General features: G+C 41.9%; 9 protein-coding genes across 9 annotated transcripts; 4 read left to right on the forward strand and 5 right to left on the reverse strand.

The window, feature by feature from the left end:
• Window positions 1-43: 43 nt before the first annotated feature.
• SS1G_06267 (hypothetical protein) lies at window positions 44-1,844 on the reverse strand (the record flags this gene model as incomplete). The annotated part of the gene is made up of 4 exons (XM_001593295.1): window positions 44-920; window positions 971-1,242; window positions 1,306-1,440; window positions 1,515-1,844. 4 exons carry the CDS (start codon window positions 1,842-1,844, stop codon window positions 44-46), a joined length of 1,614 nt encoding a protein of 537 aa, XP_001593345.1.
• Window positions 1,845-2,293: 449 nt separating this feature from the next.
• On the reverse strand, window positions 2,294-3,621 carry SS1G_06268 (hypothetical protein; the record flags this gene model as incomplete). Its single annotated transcript, XM_001593296.1, has 3 exons — window positions 2,294-2,316; window positions 2,436-3,402; window positions 3,451-3,621. The coding sequence occupies 3 exons, from the start codon at window positions 3,619-3,621 to the stop codon at window positions 2,294-2,296; spliced, it is 1,161 nt and encodes a 386-aa protein (XP_001593346.1).
• Window positions 3,622-4,249: 628 nt separating this feature from the next.
• Window positions 4,250-5,377, reverse strand: SS1G_06269 (uracil-DNA glycosylase; the record flags this gene model as incomplete). Its single annotated transcript, XM_001593297.1, has 2 exons — window positions 4,250-4,820; window positions 4,920-5,377. The coding sequence occupies 2 exons, from the start codon at window positions 5,375-5,377 to the stop codon at window positions 4,250-4,252; spliced, it is 1,029 nt and encodes a 342-aa protein (XP_001593347.1).
• A 487-nt stretch (window positions 5,378-5,864) lies between these two features.
• Window positions 5,865-7,316, reverse strand: SS1G_06270 (hypothetical protein; the record flags this gene model as incomplete). The annotated part of the gene is made up of 2 exons (XM_001593298.1): window positions 5,865-6,997; window positions 7,091-7,316. 2 exons carry the CDS (start codon window positions 7,314-7,316, stop codon window positions 5,865-5,867), a joined length of 1,359 nt encoding a protein of 452 aa, XP_001593348.1.
• Window positions 7,317-7,879: 563 nt separating this feature from the next.
• On the forward strand, window positions 7,880-9,494 carry SS1G_06271 (hypothetical protein; the record flags this gene model as incomplete). The annotated part of the gene is made up of 2 exons (XM_001593299.1): window positions 7,880-8,269; window positions 8,325-9,494. The coding sequence occupies 2 exons, from the start codon at window positions 7,880-7,882 to the stop codon at window positions 9,492-9,494; spliced, it is 1,560 nt and encodes a 519-aa protein (XP_001593349.1).
• A 1,041-nt stretch (window positions 9,495-10,535) lies between these two features.
• On the forward strand, window positions 10,536-11,420 carry SS1G_06272 (formyltetrahydrofolate deformylase; the record flags this gene model as incomplete). Its single annotated transcript, XM_001593300.1, has 1 exon — window positions 10,536-11,420. One exon carries the CDS (start codon window positions 10,536-10,538, stop codon window positions 11,418-11,420), a length of 885 nt encoding a protein of 294 aa, XP_001593350.1.
• A 797-nt stretch (window positions 11,421-12,217) lies between these two features.
• SS1G_06273 (hypothetical protein) lies at window positions 12,218-13,598 on the reverse strand (the record flags this gene model as incomplete). The annotated part of the gene is made up of 2 exons (XM_001593301.1): window positions 12,218-13,011; window positions 13,148-13,598. The coding sequence occupies 2 exons, from the start codon at window positions 13,596-13,598 to the stop codon at window positions 12,218-12,220; spliced, it is 1,245 nt and encodes a 414-aa protein (XP_001593351.1).
• A 1,555-nt stretch (window positions 13,599-15,153) lies between these two features.
• On the forward strand, window positions 15,154-16,671 carry SS1G_06274 (hypothetical protein; the record flags this gene model as incomplete). Its single annotated transcript, XM_001593302.1, has 1 exon — window positions 15,154-16,671. One exon carries the CDS (start codon window positions 15,154-15,156, stop codon window positions 16,669-16,671), a length of 1,518 nt encoding a protein of 505 aa, XP_001593352.1.
• A 797-nt stretch (window positions 16,672-17,468) lies between these two features.
• On the forward strand, window positions 17,469-17,985 carry SS1G_06275 (predicted protein; the record flags this gene model as incomplete). The annotated part of the gene is made up of 2 exons (XM_001593303.1): window positions 17,469-17,888; window positions 17,959-17,985. The coding sequence occupies 2 exons, from the start codon at window positions 17,469-17,471 to the stop codon at window positions 17,983-17,985; spliced, it is 447 nt and encodes a 148-aa protein (XP_001593353.1).
• Between the last annotated feature and the right edge of the window lie 26 nt (window positions 17,986-18,011).

Below are 18,011 nucleotides of genomic sequence, written 5' to 3' on the forward strand. Positions count from 1 at the left end.
GTCTAACCGTCTTGAACGCAGCGCTTTGTACTTCCTCTACCATCTAATCATCCCCTCCAATTCCCAACCCCAAAAACGTCAAAAGCGCAAAATTCATCCCAGCAACCACAAACCAAAGCAACCAACCCACCCCAGTGACCAGCCACCCATTAGCCAAACTGACAGTTATCCCAGCGTCACCCCTTCCATCCTCCCTAGCGTCCGCATCCCTCAATCTACCCCCCACAATACCCGACCCCATCCCCACAACCCCATCCCCATCCTCCACCCCAACCCTCATAAACCTCTCAGCACTCGTATACCAAACCAACGGCGCCGTAACAAAAATCAACGAAACAGACAACACCACATTCCCGACCATCAACGCCTTCGCCAAACCCCTCTGACCCGCCGCCGCCGCAACAACCACAGCCGGAACAATCGAAATGCACCTCGTGACCAATCTCCTCACAAACGGCGATAAACGCCAATCCATCGCACCCTCACAAATAAGCTGTCCCGCCATCGTCGCTACAATCCCCGCACTGATTCCCGAGAATAGCAATCCTACTGCGAAGATGGTTCCTGCAGCTTGACCGATCGTGTCTACGAAAAGTTGATACATACCTGGTAAATCCGCATTTTGATTTTCTTCAGAGAGACTTGCCGCAGCGACGATGAGGATGGCGGAATTAACGAAGTTGGCTACGATGAAGAGAGTTATGCACAGTTCGGCAATTGTGTAGGACATGCATGATTTGATAGCAGAGAGGGTGGGTCGATAGAGCATGATTGCGAATCTCGCGTTGGATGTACGGACTTCGTGGTATTTTTCATTTTTGTGGTCGAATTCACGCATTCGGGCTTGGACGAGACCGGATCCGAGGTAGATTGTATGAGGCATGATGTTTCCGCCTAAAATGGCGCAGGATTGGAAGAGTCTAATGGTATTTGATTAGTATTGGATGAAGAATGGAGGAGGAGTGCTCACCCTTGACCCACGAATATCGTTTTGGAGGGAAGTAGACCTTTGAAAACTTCATTCGCGGGAGCCGTAATAAAAGAAATTTCTATACAGAACATAACAAAAATAGCCACGACGAATACCGAGATGAACATTTCGAAAATCCGTAGACGTCGTATCGAGCCATCTGGCTTATAAAATAACAAGATAAAAAGAGTGTCTGAAACGGAGATCACACATCCAGCTATTAGAGTGATCTTAGGATTGAGTAAATTGAGTGCAATGGCTGTACCGATCACCTAAACTAGAAGTAAGATTCCTCCGTGTATGAATGGATGAGAATAGAACAAGAAAGTAATTACTTGTCCAATATCAGTACATATAATTGCACCTTCTGCTAGAATCCACAAAGCAATATTCAACCAAGGATGTAAATGAGCTCTGTTCATCTGAGCCAAGTCCATACCAGTTACGCATCCTAGCTTTGTTGAGAGTGCCTGTCTTTCCATTAGAAAACCTTCTGTCGAACTTCATATCTATGGATAGAACTCATCTGTAAGAAAATAGCTACAAGATTAGAAAATGCCACCGCACAAAGCAATTTATACTCGAACTTTGCACCTGCTGTTAGGTCTGACTGGTAGTTATCGGGATCGATATATGCTACGCTGATGATAGCACCAGGGCCGGTGAACTTGGCAAACTTCCATAGTAATCCTGCTACTCGTTGTGCATATCGTAGAGGGAGATACTGTTGGGAAGAACTTGAACTTGAGGAAGAGTCTTGAGGTTCATTATTGACCACAATAATGATGCTAGATTTCTTTTCAATGTATTGTTTTGACTTGAGACTGGAGTTTGTAGGTTCGGCTAAGGAAATGCGAATTGTGGGTTGGTCCATGCTTGATTCCTTGAGAACTACTTGAGAGGAGGACACCCCTTATATCCTCGAATCCCAGAAGAACCATATTACACGTCTGTCCATTTCGATATCAAATTACCAGAAAAATTCCAATGATACCTGTGTCCGTCATCCCAAAGGCTTCTTCGAGCCAAGACATTTGCAATTGAATTATCTGATCACTGGATAAATCCACCACTGTGATGTGTGGTAGGACAATATTGCCAATTCCTTCAGCTCAATTACACATTCTGCCGTTGCGAGCCGCCCTCCCCCTTTTCTTTTGCTCCCCTTTGAATGCGCGGACATGTGATTGACATCCATCACTGGATGAAAGGTATGCAGTGAAACTTTGGGCATACGGCTTCCTTGTAATGTGACGGAGGTGAAGAAATATATAAACACTGTGCCGTTTCTTCAGGCAGAAGTAGACTTACATTTCCACCCGCCTAGCTATCTCGTGCCGAAAATTCTATCATATGTTATCAAAATAGCTCTTAGGCTTGCTCGCAATTGTCTTCACCAAATAGCTAACGTTATAGCGTTGATTTCATATAAATGAAGATCATCTCCGAACCATCAAGAACTCACCCACCAAAAACGCCAAATATAAGCCCGCCAATCCCCAACCCATCCATCTTCGACCCCCCACGAATAAAACTCCGCAAAGTATTACACTAGAACCCCACATACAAGCCACTTCAAAAATTCCCACGCTCTCTTTTAAAGCCTCTAGATCACCAGCAAGAAACAAAATGCCTGCACAAAGTGTTAATAGAAAGGTGTTTGAACCGACTGTGTTCGCCACGATGATTCCTCCCTGTCTTCTCTTCCCGGAGAGTATGGCGACGAGCTTTTCCGGAAGAGTCGTCGCGATAGACAGGATGGTGGTGCCAAGAACATTAGTGGATAGGGAAAGTGACGTTGCGAGAGACGTAAGACTATGAGATAGAATGTATCCGGAGAGGGAAAGAGCAAGAAGACCTAATATGAGGTGTACGCTATGATACAGAGTCGAACGGGGTATCTTTCGCTGAGATTTAAAATTTGGGTTCAAACTGATTTCCTCGTGTTCCTCGCCAGAAAGTTCTCGCCGTGGAACATTTTCATAATCATCGTGATTGCGTGATATGGTTTGCAATCTAGTGCTACCTGAGCGCATGGAAGAACGTGACTTTTCAAAAGGAATTTCATCAAAGTCCCTCTCATTTAAAGAAGTATCACTATCACTATCCGAGTCATCCTCCGGAGCTTCCACAATGCCTTTATATATTGCATATGTTATGGAAGCGACATATACACCAAAAGCAGTGATAAGCATCGCTCCTACCATTTTCCCCATAGATTCGAAGAAAAGGACAAATATCGAAAAGAGTGTAGTAATGAGGGGAAGGATAGTAGTATAAATCCTAGAACTCTTATCGAAAGTAATAGAGCTGGGAGAAAAGATGAGACCGAGAGAAAAAGCACCTAGAATATTTGAGATGGATGATCCGACGATGTTACCAAACCCGAGTGAAGATTGATGCTGTGAGATGGCGGCTACAACCACGATGAGCTATCCATGTCAGTCTTAAAACATAATCGAATGGATATTTTCACATACTTCTTCCCATTCTGCCCCTGATGTGAGCAACGCAATTAATGTCGGTGATACATTCAATCGAGCTGCCACTTTGGCGGCATTATCAATGAACTTGTCAGCGCCAAATTCAAGGACAAAGAGTCCACTGATGAAAGCTGCAATATTAAAGGCTATATCCTCGAATTGTGCCATATTTTTGGATGTCAAAATTTCCGTCGTTGTTTAGTTAAAATAAGAAAACGGGGAAGGTAGTAAAGTCTGGAAGTAATAAGACACCAGTAAATACTTCGATGAGTAGGATGGATTAAGAGACGAAATGTTTCATGCTGTACGTTCTCAGCTTGAGAATAAACGCATCTCATAGCTGCCAACAAGCTTACACGAATATATAGGAGAATACTTTGATAGGACTCAAAATATTAAAGTAAAATGGGTACCAACAGATTTTGCGCGACGATGTACCACATACAGAAAGCCGTTACAAGTCCCTCATGGGGTTAAAGGTAGATGATCGTAACATTCTATATTATACAGCATAATATGTACGACCTTTAGTTACTTGACATTGAGATAGACCAGTTGCTCCGATTATCTTCATATCTGAACCTGTTTTAACAAAAGCCTTTATCATTAAAAGACAAATTGAACTCATGTAACCAGGGAGACTCCGTCGTCGTAGCTTCTTAATTTTTTCAGTACCCAATCCATAATTCCCAACTCCCTTTTGAACAATCATCCTTTGAAAACAAGAGCGTTTCTACACCAACCGAGAACCAGATTACCCGTTGGATCATCGTCTCTCACCAAATCCTACAGCACCCTAAACACCCGCTTCTACGGCAGGTACATCTAAACTCCAATCAATCTCTGCACCCTCTCCATGTCTCTCCTTTAACCATTCGTTCGTCTTCTTGAAATGTTGACATTCGAAGAATCCTCTACTCGCGCTCAACGGACTAGGATGTACACTCATTAAAACACAATGTTTATTTTTATCCACCTTTGCGACTCTTTTTCCCGCAGGACTTCCCCATGCTAAAAACACCACTCCTTTTGTTCTTTTAAGAGCAACTGTATCTATGACTTTCTGGGTAAATTTCTCCCAGCCATGGTTTGCGTGAGAGTTGGCTTGGTGAGCTCGAACTGTAAGGCAGGTATTTAAGAGAAGGATACCACGGTCCGCCCATGGAGTGAGGAGACCACCGTTATTTGGAGGGGGTTTGAAGTCTGGATAGTCCTTTGCGAGGGCTTTGAAGATATTTTTGAGGGACGGTGGAGCCGGTGTAGGAGCGCGGACAGAGAAACAGAGACCATGAGCTTGGTTGAAGTTATGGTATGGATCTTGGCCGATGATTACGGCTTTGACAGTATTGAAAGGTGTATGTCTTGACCTATTTATTCGGTATGATTAGTTACTTGTCATTGAGGTTCAGTAGAAATATGTAGATGATGCAAAGAAAAAGATTGGATAAAGGAACAAATGTGAATACCAAGAATAAACATCCTCCATGGGAGGAAATATCTTATCTTTTCCCTCTAATTCCTTCTTCAAAAACTTCTTCAATTCCAGAAATTCTTTCCCCATAATCTCATCTTTTAACACCGCCAGCCAGCTCTCATGAAGTGTCTCAATCTCCAATTTCAACAGATCTTTCTGTTCTTCTGTCAATGTAGCTACCCATTTCTCCTTATTGAATTTGAATGTCGCTGGAGCTGGGGCAATAGTATCCGTCGAGGTACCAGTGACTTTCGTAGTTGAAGAAACGGTTTTTGGTGGACCAAAGAATGAGGTAATTGATCCGTTTGCTTTAGGCTTTTTCGTATCATTTGTAGGATTTGTGGTGGCTTTGCGTTTGGAAGACATGATCGGTGATGGAGTAAAAGAACGATTGGGAAAGAGGAGTAATAAAAAGACTTTCACCGAAGGTATTGTTCTATCAAATATCATAAGCAGAGAGTGAACTTTATATGAATCTGAATGTTGTGGTCTGTTGAATATCCCATTTCTATGATAATGACGGCTTCGCGTCCAGAGCCTTCGACGCGTGAATTTACTCTGCCGGGGTACGCGAGATCAGCGCTCTCTCAGCCAAACGAAAGCTGGGTAATTAACGTGGTTATGGTTACTACTCTGTAGGGACCTAGATAGCAGCAGTCAGGACGTTAGCACATGCACTCCTCACCAAATCACTACAATCATGACATGAATTTGCTTGCTTCGCTTTTTTTTTTTGTTTTTCAAGCTTTTGAATTTGAATGTATTAAGGCTATTGTAGTGATCTTATTTTTTATGATCTCTAATATTATACAAAATTCCAGAAACCCGCTTAAAATCGCTGTGCTTCTAAACACCTGGTACTGCTAGTATTACATTTCCGTGTTTCCTTTTATGCGCCCAAACCGACCGAAAAAGAGGGGAGGGAGATTTTGTTCTATCACTCGAATCTTCGCTTCCGTTCCGCTTTCTCATTCACACTCCTGAATGCTCTTTTCCCTACTTCATAACAACTGATCATAATTGCACATGCTGGAGCAACCTTCAGAGTCCTCGCTACACATCCTTTCCAGAGGCCACGAATACCCTCTTCTTTGAAGATGTGCATAAGAAATCTTGGCATAGATTGCTCTTCAGGAGCCAGGATCTTTTCAACTCCCACAGGTGTTTTCCCTGGGTCCTGAAAAATTTGTCTTCGGGTCTTTCCAACATCGAAAGGCATAGTCAAGATGGAGGCAACAGCTCCAGATGTCGCTCCAGCGACAAAACTATCGAGAAATGTCGCTGTGTGATTTTCTCGACTTTGTGATCTCGTACGCATTTGACCTCTGGATGTGTTCCTGTCATATGTTCTTCCTCGACCCCGCTCTCGTGCATCTGTCAATGCCCCTCTAACAGATTCATAACCCCACCAGTAAATTCCAGAAAATGGAACATCCCTCCAAAGTGTCAATGTTAACCCTCGCCACAAAGAGGTATATCCGTGAAGTGAAACCATTTCACCAACGCTCTTTAGGGTTTCTGAAAAATGTGCACCACCGATTGTTTGACTAGCTTGCATTCTTGTCCTAAACAGCTCAATTGGACTGACTACTGCAGCAGCTATGGTCCTAGCAGAGGCGCCGGCAGCAAGAGGGGCATAATTGTCCTGGAGCATTCGATTAATGGGACTTTGGTTGTTAAATCTTAGCCAATCGTATCCGGTAAAGTAGATAATATTCGAAGGAACCGTCATAACCAAAGTAGGCGATAATCCTCGCCATAAAGTTGTGATCCCTTCATTCCGTGCAATCTTTCGCATCCCGTCGAAGGTCGAATTGAAGGTCTTTCTTTTTGTTTCTTCCACGGCACATCCAACGCCCTCCATTGCGCTGATTCTGGGCGCAGCCATACAACCATCGCTCGTTGCGCTGCCCGTGAAGAAAACTTCCCGGCAACATGCTGTTATTCCTAGATTTGGTTGCAGTGTGCTGAAAGTCTGAGGGGATGCCATAGCGGCTTTTCGTATCGCAGATAGGGGAGATGGAGAAGGTTGCGACTGTAGACGGACTCTAACAACATCTAGAGGAGTTACTACAAATGAAAGTGTTAGTATGAGTTGAATGTTTGGAGGTCCTCTAGATATTGAAAGGGTTTATGAGCCCCAAATTCCGGTGGCGTACGTACCTAATAGTGATGTTAATAGGCTTCCCGACATCGCTGAGATCATCTTTTGGGATGCTGTGATATCAATATCAATATCCTCATTGTCGCCCGTCATAGCTACAGTTCCTGATTCTCCAGGTATCAGGTCGTCGCCGTGTATTCTATCATGTCCCAAATGCTCCGATCCAAAAGTTGTTGAGATTTGGTCACCCACAGGTGTAGGGCGACTGTCCCAAAGGCCGGACATAAAAGTTTTTGTTTAGGTGGAATGACGTCGAATTGACGAGTAATTTTGAGCGTTTGCTAGGTAGATAAGGTATGTGTGGGATGTTTAGGATGTTTGGGATGTATGGAAAAGGAAAGAAATGATCAACGCCGTTGGATCATTTGTGTTTATGTTTGTATTTGTATTTGTATATCTTCCAAAAAGAGGGGAAATGTGCTACTGATTATCATGATGTAAATTAAATACTAAGTATACTTCTTACGGCCATGGAATTGAATAGTCCGAAAAGTTAAAATTATTAGCTTCAACTTCGACTCCTGCCCACGATCTTAAGAATTCTCCACCGATCAAAGAAAATTTGGGACGAAGTAACCGAGCGATAACGGATCTTGCGGCGATAAGAGGAATTAGAATTATGTCAGCGGCGATCGATAAAGTTGTCGCGTCAGACCGAGGACTAATCACAATCAATATTTACTTCGAATATAGATAAACGGTAAATATTCCCTAAATTATATTCTTTTCAATCGATCACTATCACCTAAAACGCCGTAATATCTACCACATCAAACCCCCAGTACGTTATGGAAGATTCAAATCCCGAGTTAGAAACATTCCGCAAGCAATGGCAGGAAGAAGTAACCAAAAAGGCAAATACAGTTCAGAGGCTCCCAACTCCAGCTATTCAGGTGGCGGGCCCTTCTAATTTTCCACGAAAGCTTCCACGGACAAAGCATATTCATGAGAATTCAAAACCCACAGAAGAGGATAATATAGTTGAACCTCAAGCCTTGCACTTTGATGGACCAAGTGGCGCCGCTGAGGCAGTGGAAGATGATGGGATTGACCTATATGGTAAGAAGACTGGCAATGACGAGCCACAATCAGCTTTGGAGCATTATGAAAAAGCGGTAGAGAGGGAAGGTCAAGGTAGTTTGGGAGACAGCCTTGATCTCTACCGCAAAGCATTTCGAGTGAGTTTAGTCTCAACTGAACAGAATCCACAAGACTCCTACTGACAATCATAAGCTTGACGATCAAGTTGATCGAAAGTATAAGAACAAACATTTTCCACCATCTGCCTTCCCTCCGAAACCTACAAGTACAAATCCATCCAATGCCTCTGCCACAGTACCTAATACCGCACACCACTCACTAGATGGGCCCTCACTATCTATTAAGCAATTGTTAGAAAGCTTCTCAGATTTATCGATTGAACCTACACTACCTGAGGTTGAGGGAGCACCGGCTCCTCCATGTCCAATTGCTGATTTACCAGATGAAATACTTATACAAATATTCAAGGAAGTAGCAATTCGAGATGTGGCAGAGCTTGCACGACTCTCCCAAGTATGCAAACGCATGGCATACCTGATAGCCACAGGAGAACAAATATGGAAACGAATATGTTTTGGCTCCGAGTTCGGGTTTGGGGCAATGCACTATCGATGGCAAACAGAGGTTACAGGAGAGGCCCTCGACATTGAGCCTCCACTGCTCTTGCCTTCACAAGCAGCAGATGAAGAATCCACCCCATTCGTGCCCCTCAGCAATGATACCATAACTCAGTCCCTGCTCCAATCAACATATTCTTCATCTTGGAGACAGATGTTTCGTCTCCGTCCGCGCATCCGTTTCAATGGCTGCTACATAAGCACCGTGAACTATATTCGACCCGGCCAAGCGTCCCCTTCAGCAATAGCTTGGAATTCTCCAGTTCACATTGTGACCTACTACCGCTACCTTCGTTTCTATCGCGATGGAACATTAATTTCTCTATTGACCACCGCCGAACCTAGCGAAGTCGTTCACCACCTGACTAAAGAGCTTCTTGAGTACCACAGGAGGAACCAATCTTCCCATCTACCCTCTTCAGTGATGACTGATGCTCGCCGCGGCCGTTGGCATCTGTCCTCTCTCAACGAATTTCCTTCATTAGAGTCGGATATTGATCCTTCTCCGAAAGCTGGCGGATCAGAAGGTACACTTTATGTGGAAACTGAAGGGGTTCATGAGAAATATTTTTACAGGATGGAGTTGAAGATGACTAGTGCAGGAAAGACAGTCAAAAATAACAAGTTGACTTGGAATGGTTTCTGGAATTATAATCGATTAACGGATGATTGGGGAGAGTTTACATTAAGGAATGATAAGGCTTTCTTTTGGAGTAGGGTGAAGAGTTATGGTTTAGGCGCTTGATTACGTTGGACCTTAGGGTCTTAGCAGCAAGAGGTAGTAGTAAGGCTTTCACTCGAAGAGATTCGATACATATCATTGCATTAGCTTTTGCCAACGCCTTGACGTAGTAAAAGATATCTGTAACCATCTTCGTCCAATGCGATTACGATGGCGCCGAATATTAAACGCACATGACATGATCTCAGAAGGGAGTTGAGAGTAGCAGGCGGCAATCAGACGTTGCATTGATTCTGAATTTGGTCTAACCAAAACAAGATGATGATATTTCTATGTAACATGATGGGGAATGAGTAATGATGATGATCTTTAAAATAAACAGAATAGAATATATTTGTATATATTAGAAAGGAAACGACAATGCATTAGACTATTTGGGATCTCAGTTAGTTCTTCGAAGAGTATACTTCATAGTAGCTATACTATGCGGAAGGAAAATTGAGGGGAACATCACCCGCATAGTGGTCATGTTGTCATCAATTGTCCAGCTCTTATAAGTAGCAACATATAAGTTAAGAAGTTCCATTTCAATACTCAACTACCTGACCAGAAATATCAAATCCCAAAAGTCTGGAACAATAAATAAAAACACCGTGCTTTATCCACACACAACAAATAGTCTCCGAATCATCGCCGGATAAAGGAATCACGTGTCGCTATGACTCCCCGCTGCCCCTCCAGAGGCCCACTAATAGCATAGTCACAAAGGTGGCCAAAAAGAGTCATCGAAAGTGTTTAATAAGAACTGTAATGGCGAGCAAATTGCCTGAGACGGCATTATTGTTGAAATCTACAACCACAGGTCATCTAACTCGTTCAATTTACTCGGCTCACATATCACGTTCCGCTCGCGAATTCACATTCCTCCACGCACCCCAAACAAGGACCTTCTCCCTTTTTTCTAGAACAACCGAGCCCTTGAAAAATTTATTCCTTCATCACCATCTGGCCTCTACCTCTAGACGTCAAGTACAGCTCAATACTCGAAGCTTCTCTAGCTCATCACATTTTTCTTTTGCAAAGGAATCAATAAAACCAGTCAAGATGGTTAAGGAAGATGAATATATCCTAACTCTCTCATGCCCTGATCGTCCGGGTATCGTCCACGCCGTCACGGGATTCCTCACCAAGCATAATCTCAATATTGTCGATTCGCAACAATTTGGTGATGCAACCAGCTTGCGTTTCTTCATGCGAGTGCACTTCGCACCATCTGTCTCTTCTTCTCCAGAAACCGAGACGAAGAAATTGAACGTGGAGGAATTGAAGGGAGCTTTCGAGACGATCGCTCAAGACATGAGTATGGATTTCCAACTCGATTCTTTGGCTAAGAAACCTCGTGTTTTAATCATGGTTTCTAAAATCGGTCATTGTCTTAATGATTTACTCTTTCGTCAGAGTATCTCCCAATTGGGTATTGAAGTCCCTCTTATTGTATCCAATCATCCGGATTTCGAACCGCTAGCCAACACGTACAAGATTCCATTCCATCATCTTCCTGTCACCGCCGCCACAAAAGCCGAGCAGGAATCTAAAATTTTGGAATTGGTCAAGGAGAATAATATCGATTTGATCGTTCTGGCTCGCTACATGCAGGTTCTTTCCCCGACGTTGTGCACGGCGATGAGTGGAAAGATTATTAATATTCATCATTCTTTCCTTCCGTCGTTTAAGGGTGCGAAACCATATCATCAGGCTTATGATAGGGGTGTGAAGATTATCGGGGCCACGGCACATTTTGTCACGAGTGATTTGGATGAGGGTCCGATTATTGAGCAGAATGTTGTGAGGGTGGGTCATGGTCTTAGTCCTAAGGAATTGACGGTTGAGGGAAGTAATGTGGAGAGTAATGTTTTGGCGACGGCGGTTAAGTGGGTTACTGAGCGGAGGGTTTTGTTGAATGGTCACAAGACGGTGGTTTTTAACTAGGTGGTTGGTTGGACTTCCAGGGGAGAAAGGAGAGCAGATGGAATGGGGGAAATGTTGTGTACGGAGTATATAGGAGGGAAATAGAGAAGTTATATGAAAATAAAAGTTTATTTACTACTTGCTTGCTTATCTTATCATATAGTATAGAAATTGAAATTTCCATCTCATTCAATCATAGTAAAATTAAATCTCCATTTACAGGATATGCTAGGTATTTCCACTCCATAATTACACATTCATTCTTTTCCTACTTCTTCTACTTCTTATCAATACCAGGACCCATCTAATATTCCCCCTAACTATCTAACTGTCTAGCTATCTAACTCCCAAACTCATTTTCAGCCCTTCAAATACATATATCCATATCAACTTCGACATAGTAAATGTTATATTAATAATCAGAAGGCAATTATAAATTTATTGTTATATACATCGAGTTATTTTATAATTTTAGTGTAAGAGAAAAGCTTCAAAAGAGGTTGACATTTTATCAGGAAGACATCGTTCCATGCCAGAGGCAGCAGATGCAGGAACTTGGCAATGGCAAAAGTTACCTTCAGATCGCAGAAACAGTTACGGTGCACCTATTAAAATTCGGAGCAAAATTCATTATGCTAGCTAGTCAAAGTCGAGATAAGCTTTTTTCCTTGAATCGCCTTAGGATCTGCATGTCCTATTTATACTAACATTCACTAATGTGATATCTTGAAGCCACCTGGAACACTGGTCTGGAAAAACCCCTCGGGATCATACTTCTTGCTCACTGCTTGCAAGCTGCTCTTCATCTCATCGGCACATCAACTGATTGGATTTTGATAGCCCGCCGAGTAATTAAGATACTTATAGCGATTGAACAACCTCGCACTCTTACTGGACTCATCAACTTGCTCGATAAATCTTTTGGCCGTTCTATCCATGCGTGCATCGTCAGATGTGTCTTCCCACGAGTAGGTCAATATGCATAGAACAAGAGAGTCCTGCGAAGTATCAAGACCTGTTGAGTTGCCTCCAGATACTGCTGATTTATCGATAATTGAGCCATGGAGACGCCAGTATGTCAAGTTCCAATGTATACCTTTGACGTCTTCCACAGATATAGCTGCATTTTCGAAGAGAACATACGCGTTCTGCAAATTGGCAACAGAAAATTGAAAGGATGTAGTAGCAAAGATCTGACGAACTCCATTGACTTGCATTTTCTGGATATCTCTGGCAGTTTCGCCAAGGGTCGAGATCTTCATTGTATTTCTGTACTGGGGCTTGATATCCATGAAAGGTTTGAATACAGCAGGCGCGCTATCTTCTTTGGTGTATTCGAATTTTGATGCAATAGTGAACTTCGTTTGAGATGAAAATGCTATACTCAACTTCATCGAAGCATATGGATCCCAATCATTTTGCATACTTTCGAATGCCTTGAAGTTCTCATCCAAGGTGGAGATTGGATATACGACGAGCCCAGCCCATTTTTTACCTTGCGGAAAAGTTCTTATATCAAACCGGGTCACAATTCCAAAGTTATTGCTGCCTCCTTTGAGTGCAGTCCAGAGGTCCGAATTTGCATTGGCATTCGCATTGATGATTTGACCATCTGCAAGAACCACCTCAAAATTATCAACCATATCGCAGCACGTGCCATATCTTGGCTAAAAAGAGGAGAACCCTCCTGTGATTCTCATCAGTACACGAGCATCGTACAGTAGAATAAAAGGCACGACAATACTTACCTCCCAGAGTGAATCCTCCAACTCCTACATCATAAACATGGCCTCCAACCACAGAAAGCCCCATTGCGTCGAGCTTATCATATACTTGACCCCAGATCGCTCCCCCTCCGACTGAAACAATACCCTTACTTTCGTTCACTTCAGCGGCATTAATATTTCGCAGGTCAATTGTAATGCCATTGTCAATATTCGCGCTGCCTGCAAAGGGGCTATGGCCGCCTCCTCTAACCTCCACTTTGGTAGCAATTTCGATCTCGGAGTTTATGGCTCTCAAGGATTTTAGAATCTGAGCGACATCTTCAGCAGATTTAGGGGCGATGATGAAGGATGGTTCAAGCTGTGCCTCCTGAAGAGTAAAATAAGACTTCAAAGAAGCATCATAAACATCACTGTCTGGCTCAAAGACTTTTCCCTCCAGACCTTTTGCAAGTGTGATAAAATTTGAAGACATGGCTTTTGGATACAGTTTGTGATCTTTTGATGAGAAGGGTATGATTGGGGTGAAGAGTCTTGATGGAATCAGGGCGCTATATTTTGGACTTCACAGTGCAACAAACTAAGGCAGGAGCCTCTCACATCATAATTGACCGTTATACTCGGTGTCCAGGTCGAAAGGGGTAGTTTGGCCTAAAATATACCATACCAACTGCGGCGTAGACTTTGTCACTGTTGGATTGTAGGTATGGGAAGTGGGGATTTGTAAGACCAAATGTTACAGTACTTGCCAACTCCTATCAACCGCTCTAGATTTTACTTGGAATTGGTTATCAATATTATTCTATTCAAAATAAATTATTAAATCAATCTTTCATTATTTTGATCTAGAATTTTGATATATTTAAGATTTTAATATATAATCTAATAATAATTAATAATTATTTATATATTTTACTTCGATTTTTCAATATTTAATATATTAATCTTCAACTACAATATAAATCTTCATTTTTCTTGATATATTAATTTCTAATTTTAAAAATAATTTATTATTTAATATATTCCAAATTGCTTATAAAACATTTTCTAATTTCTATTTAGTATATTCTAAAGTATATTTATTTTCAATAATATTAAGAAATATTTCAAAAATATATATTTTGTTAAAAGGAATGACCTTACACAGGGAATAGTGGGAAGCTAATAGGGCAGATCTGAGGCTATTTTGGCTTTTATAAGAATCACCCATCAGCTTAGTTCTACGGAAGTGCGAAGCTCTCCTACAGAGAGCTTCTCAATCTAGTTGTAACGATACTGTACTGAAGGCAGCGGCTGCCTAAGGTTTCGTTTGGTTGGTAGTTATGGGTTAAGGCTTTATCACCGGTATTCACTTGAAAGTGAATTCGTTACTAGATCAAGTAGAGTGTAGGTAAACTAATTGATAACTAAGTTGAGCACGAAGCTCCTAAACTATGAAACTACTCTGACTATATAATGAACGATAAAGGGAGCCCCTAGGAGCTTTCTGGCTCCTCAGGGCTCCTAGGGCTCCTTATCACGTGATTTCTGATGGTGCGTGCATACACGATCTTCAGGTGACCAAGATCACATACTAATTCGATGAAATCTGATCGTGTTTGCACAAGGCCTAAGCTCTCCTAATTAATCAGTTTGCTACCATCGTAACACCATCAATCCTAATGGTGAATCGTGACAGAGAGCTTCGCACTTCCGTAGAACTAAGATTATGGGTGATTTACGTAGAAGGCCAATATAGCCTCAGTTCTGCCCTATCAGCTTCCCACTATTCCCTGTGTAAGGTCATTCCTTTTAACAGAATAATATAACGTGGTTTATCATCGAGTGGGCCATATCATCGAGTGGGCCACTTTTCCCTCAATTCACACCTTCAACTTCTACACGCGATTTATCAATCAATTATTATGGAATCAACTAATCAAGAAGCCCGAATCTTTCTTGCTATCGAAGCTATTCATAAAGATAAAAAACTAAGCATTCGAAAAGCTTCTAAGCTCTATAATATCCCTCGTACGACTCTTCAACACAGAATGGATGGTTTACCACCTCGTACAGAAACTCGAGCGAATCGTCATAATATTACAGAATTGGAAGAGGAAGTGATTGTTCAATATATTCTTGATATGGATTCGAGAGGTTTTCCACCTAAACTTAAGAATGTGGAAGATATGGCGAATTATATTCTTGAATCGAGGGGTACGAAGCGTGTTGGAAAGCTCTGGGCGCATCGATTCGTAAAGCGTCGAATCGAATTAAAGACGCGTTTTAGTCGTGTTTATGACTTTCAAAGAGCTCTCTGCGAAGATCCTAAGCTTATTGAAGAGTGGTTTCGATTGGTTGCGAATATGCGAGCGAAATACGGCATTTTGGACGGCGATTTCTACAATTTCGATGAAACAGGCTTTATGATAGGCATTATAAGTGCAGCAATGGTTGTTACTAGTGCCGAAAGACATGGCGGAAGTAAATCAGTACAGCCAGGCAATCGAGAGTGGGCTACAGCAATTATATGTGGCAATGGAGAGGGTGAAACTATTCCTCCATTTCTAGTGGTTCAAGGACAGGTTCATCTCTCCAATTGGTACATCGAAACCAATCTTCCTGCGGAATGGGCTATTAAACCTATATCTAATGGATGGACAAACAATGAGACAGGGTTGGAATGGTTAAAGCACTTCGACAAGCATACAATTCATCGAAGAAAGGGCAAATATCGAATGCTAGTGCTGGATGGACACGAAAGTTATGAATCAATAGCTTTTCAGTCATATTGTAAAGCAAATGATATTATATGTTTATGTTTACCACCGCATTCAAGTCATTTAACTCAGCCACTTGATGTTGGCTGTTTCAGTAATCTGAAACGTTCATATGGTGGTCAAATTGATGGGTTTATCAAGGCACATATCAATCATATTTCGAAGGTTGAATTCTTTATGGCTTTTAAAGCTGCATACGAAGAATCAATCACCTCTCAGAATATGAAATCAGGGTTTCGAGGAACAGGTTTAATACCATTTAATCCTAAAGCTGTACTTTCGAAATTAGATATTCGAATTCGCACACCTACCCCCCCTCTTTTCAACCTAGATCAATGGATCTCTCAAACCCCTCGCAACCCAACTGAAGCTCTTTCTCAATCAACTTTAGTGAAATCTCGAATAACCCGTCATCAATCAAGCTCCTTTACACCTATATTCGAGACTGTACTAGCTCTAGCTAAGGGTACAGAGAGATTAGCTCATGAAAATACACTTTTGAATGCAGAGATTCGTACACTTCGGAAGGCAAATGAAGCATTAAGCAAGCGTCGACGCGCGAAAAAAACCCAATTACGTCAAGGAGGAGTACTCACCGGACAAGAGGCTCTTGATATATTATCTCAGCAAGAGGTTGATATTCAGATTCAACGCGACGAGCGTCAAAAAGGGGGGAATTCTAATGGGGAAGCATCTTCTAATAGATGTTGTAGTAAGTGTGGAAAACCGGGTCATAATTCAAGAACTTGTCAAAACAATGTAATGGATCCTAGATTATTAGATTCTTAATAGTTTTAATCAATTGATTTAATGATTGTTGAATAATATAGGTTTGAAGGTGTGAATTGAGGGAAAAGTGGCCCACTCGATGATAAACCACGTTATTTATTTCATTTTGAATATAATTTCTTTTAGGGTTTTTTAAGTAAAATTATGTTATTGATATATTTCAAGTTTTTCAAAATAGTATAATATACAATTCTGTAAAAGATTTTAAAATTCTTTAAAATTTTTGTAAATTTAATACTTTTAAATATTTTCTCAATAACTTTTCTATAGTTATATAATTATATGTTACGAGGTTTGCCGTCTAGATCACGTGGAAGTGCTCTAGGCTCTCGAGGTGGTTTATAACTAGACGTCAAGCAGGGACTTAAAGTAATGACAATAATGATATGCAATTCGTAACTAATAGTAGAGTATACTAAATGATTGATCTTGAGCACGAAGCTCTATACAAAGGAAATCCATCTTGATTATATAGACCTTCGTGCCGATGGCTACTCAGTAGGATCAATGCAGCTCAGTACTGAGCTCACTGATCCTCACTGAGCCAATCACGTGATATTGATTGCACGTGAAAGTTTCCTGTTACTCGGTGTAACAATATTTCATCAATAATTTTTCCGAAATTAAATTAAATTAATAAGTATATAGATAAATAATTATAGAAACAAAAATATATTAATTAATTTTAAAAATATCTACTATTATCGCTGTGACGCCTCACACCTTCGGGTCACGTGGCATGCCCCGTTTGTATTTAATCACAGGAAAACTCGCTACTCTTGTTCATTAAGAAAACGATGGCTACCCCAAGCCCCCCAAACCTCTCTAAAACACTTTCCGACAAGGCCAGCAACCTTCTCAATAAGGTCAACGATGCTCAATCCATCTTCAACCCAGTTACCCAACTCCTAGATACCTACCTAGGCTCTGAGGAAGTCCGCGCTCTCCCACCGAGTTCACGAAAACTCCTCACCTCCCTTTGCCTTGAGTTTAAGGCAACCATCGAACAGCACTTCGACACCTTTGTTACTGGTCATCCCCCCCCTAGGGGAGCTACTACTCCACCTGTCACCCCCCTTTCCCCTCCTTCCCCCCCGACCACCATTTACACAAGTACACCTACAATGCCTATAGGCCCCAAGCCCTCCTACATTCAAAAAGCCTCTACTCCAACCATTGCCCTCACAAACAAGACTCCCTCCGATAACCGCTTATTCGTACGAATCAACCAAATACACCCAGCCCAAAGCGCTGGATCTTTTGCAATCCTCACAGCCCTAAAGAAAGTCCTCGGACCAAACGCCTCCCTCTTAAGGGAGGTCCAAGAGGTCAAAACAGGC

This window comes from Sclerotinia sclerotiorum, genomic scaffold, assembly GCF_000146945.2.
Source record: "Sclerotinia sclerotiorum 1980 UF-70 scaffold_7 genomic scaffold, whole genome shotgun sequence".
Taxonomy (NCBI): Eukaryota; Fungi; Ascomycota; class Leotiomycetes; order Helotiales; family Sclerotiniaceae; genus Sclerotinia; species Sclerotinia sclerotiorum.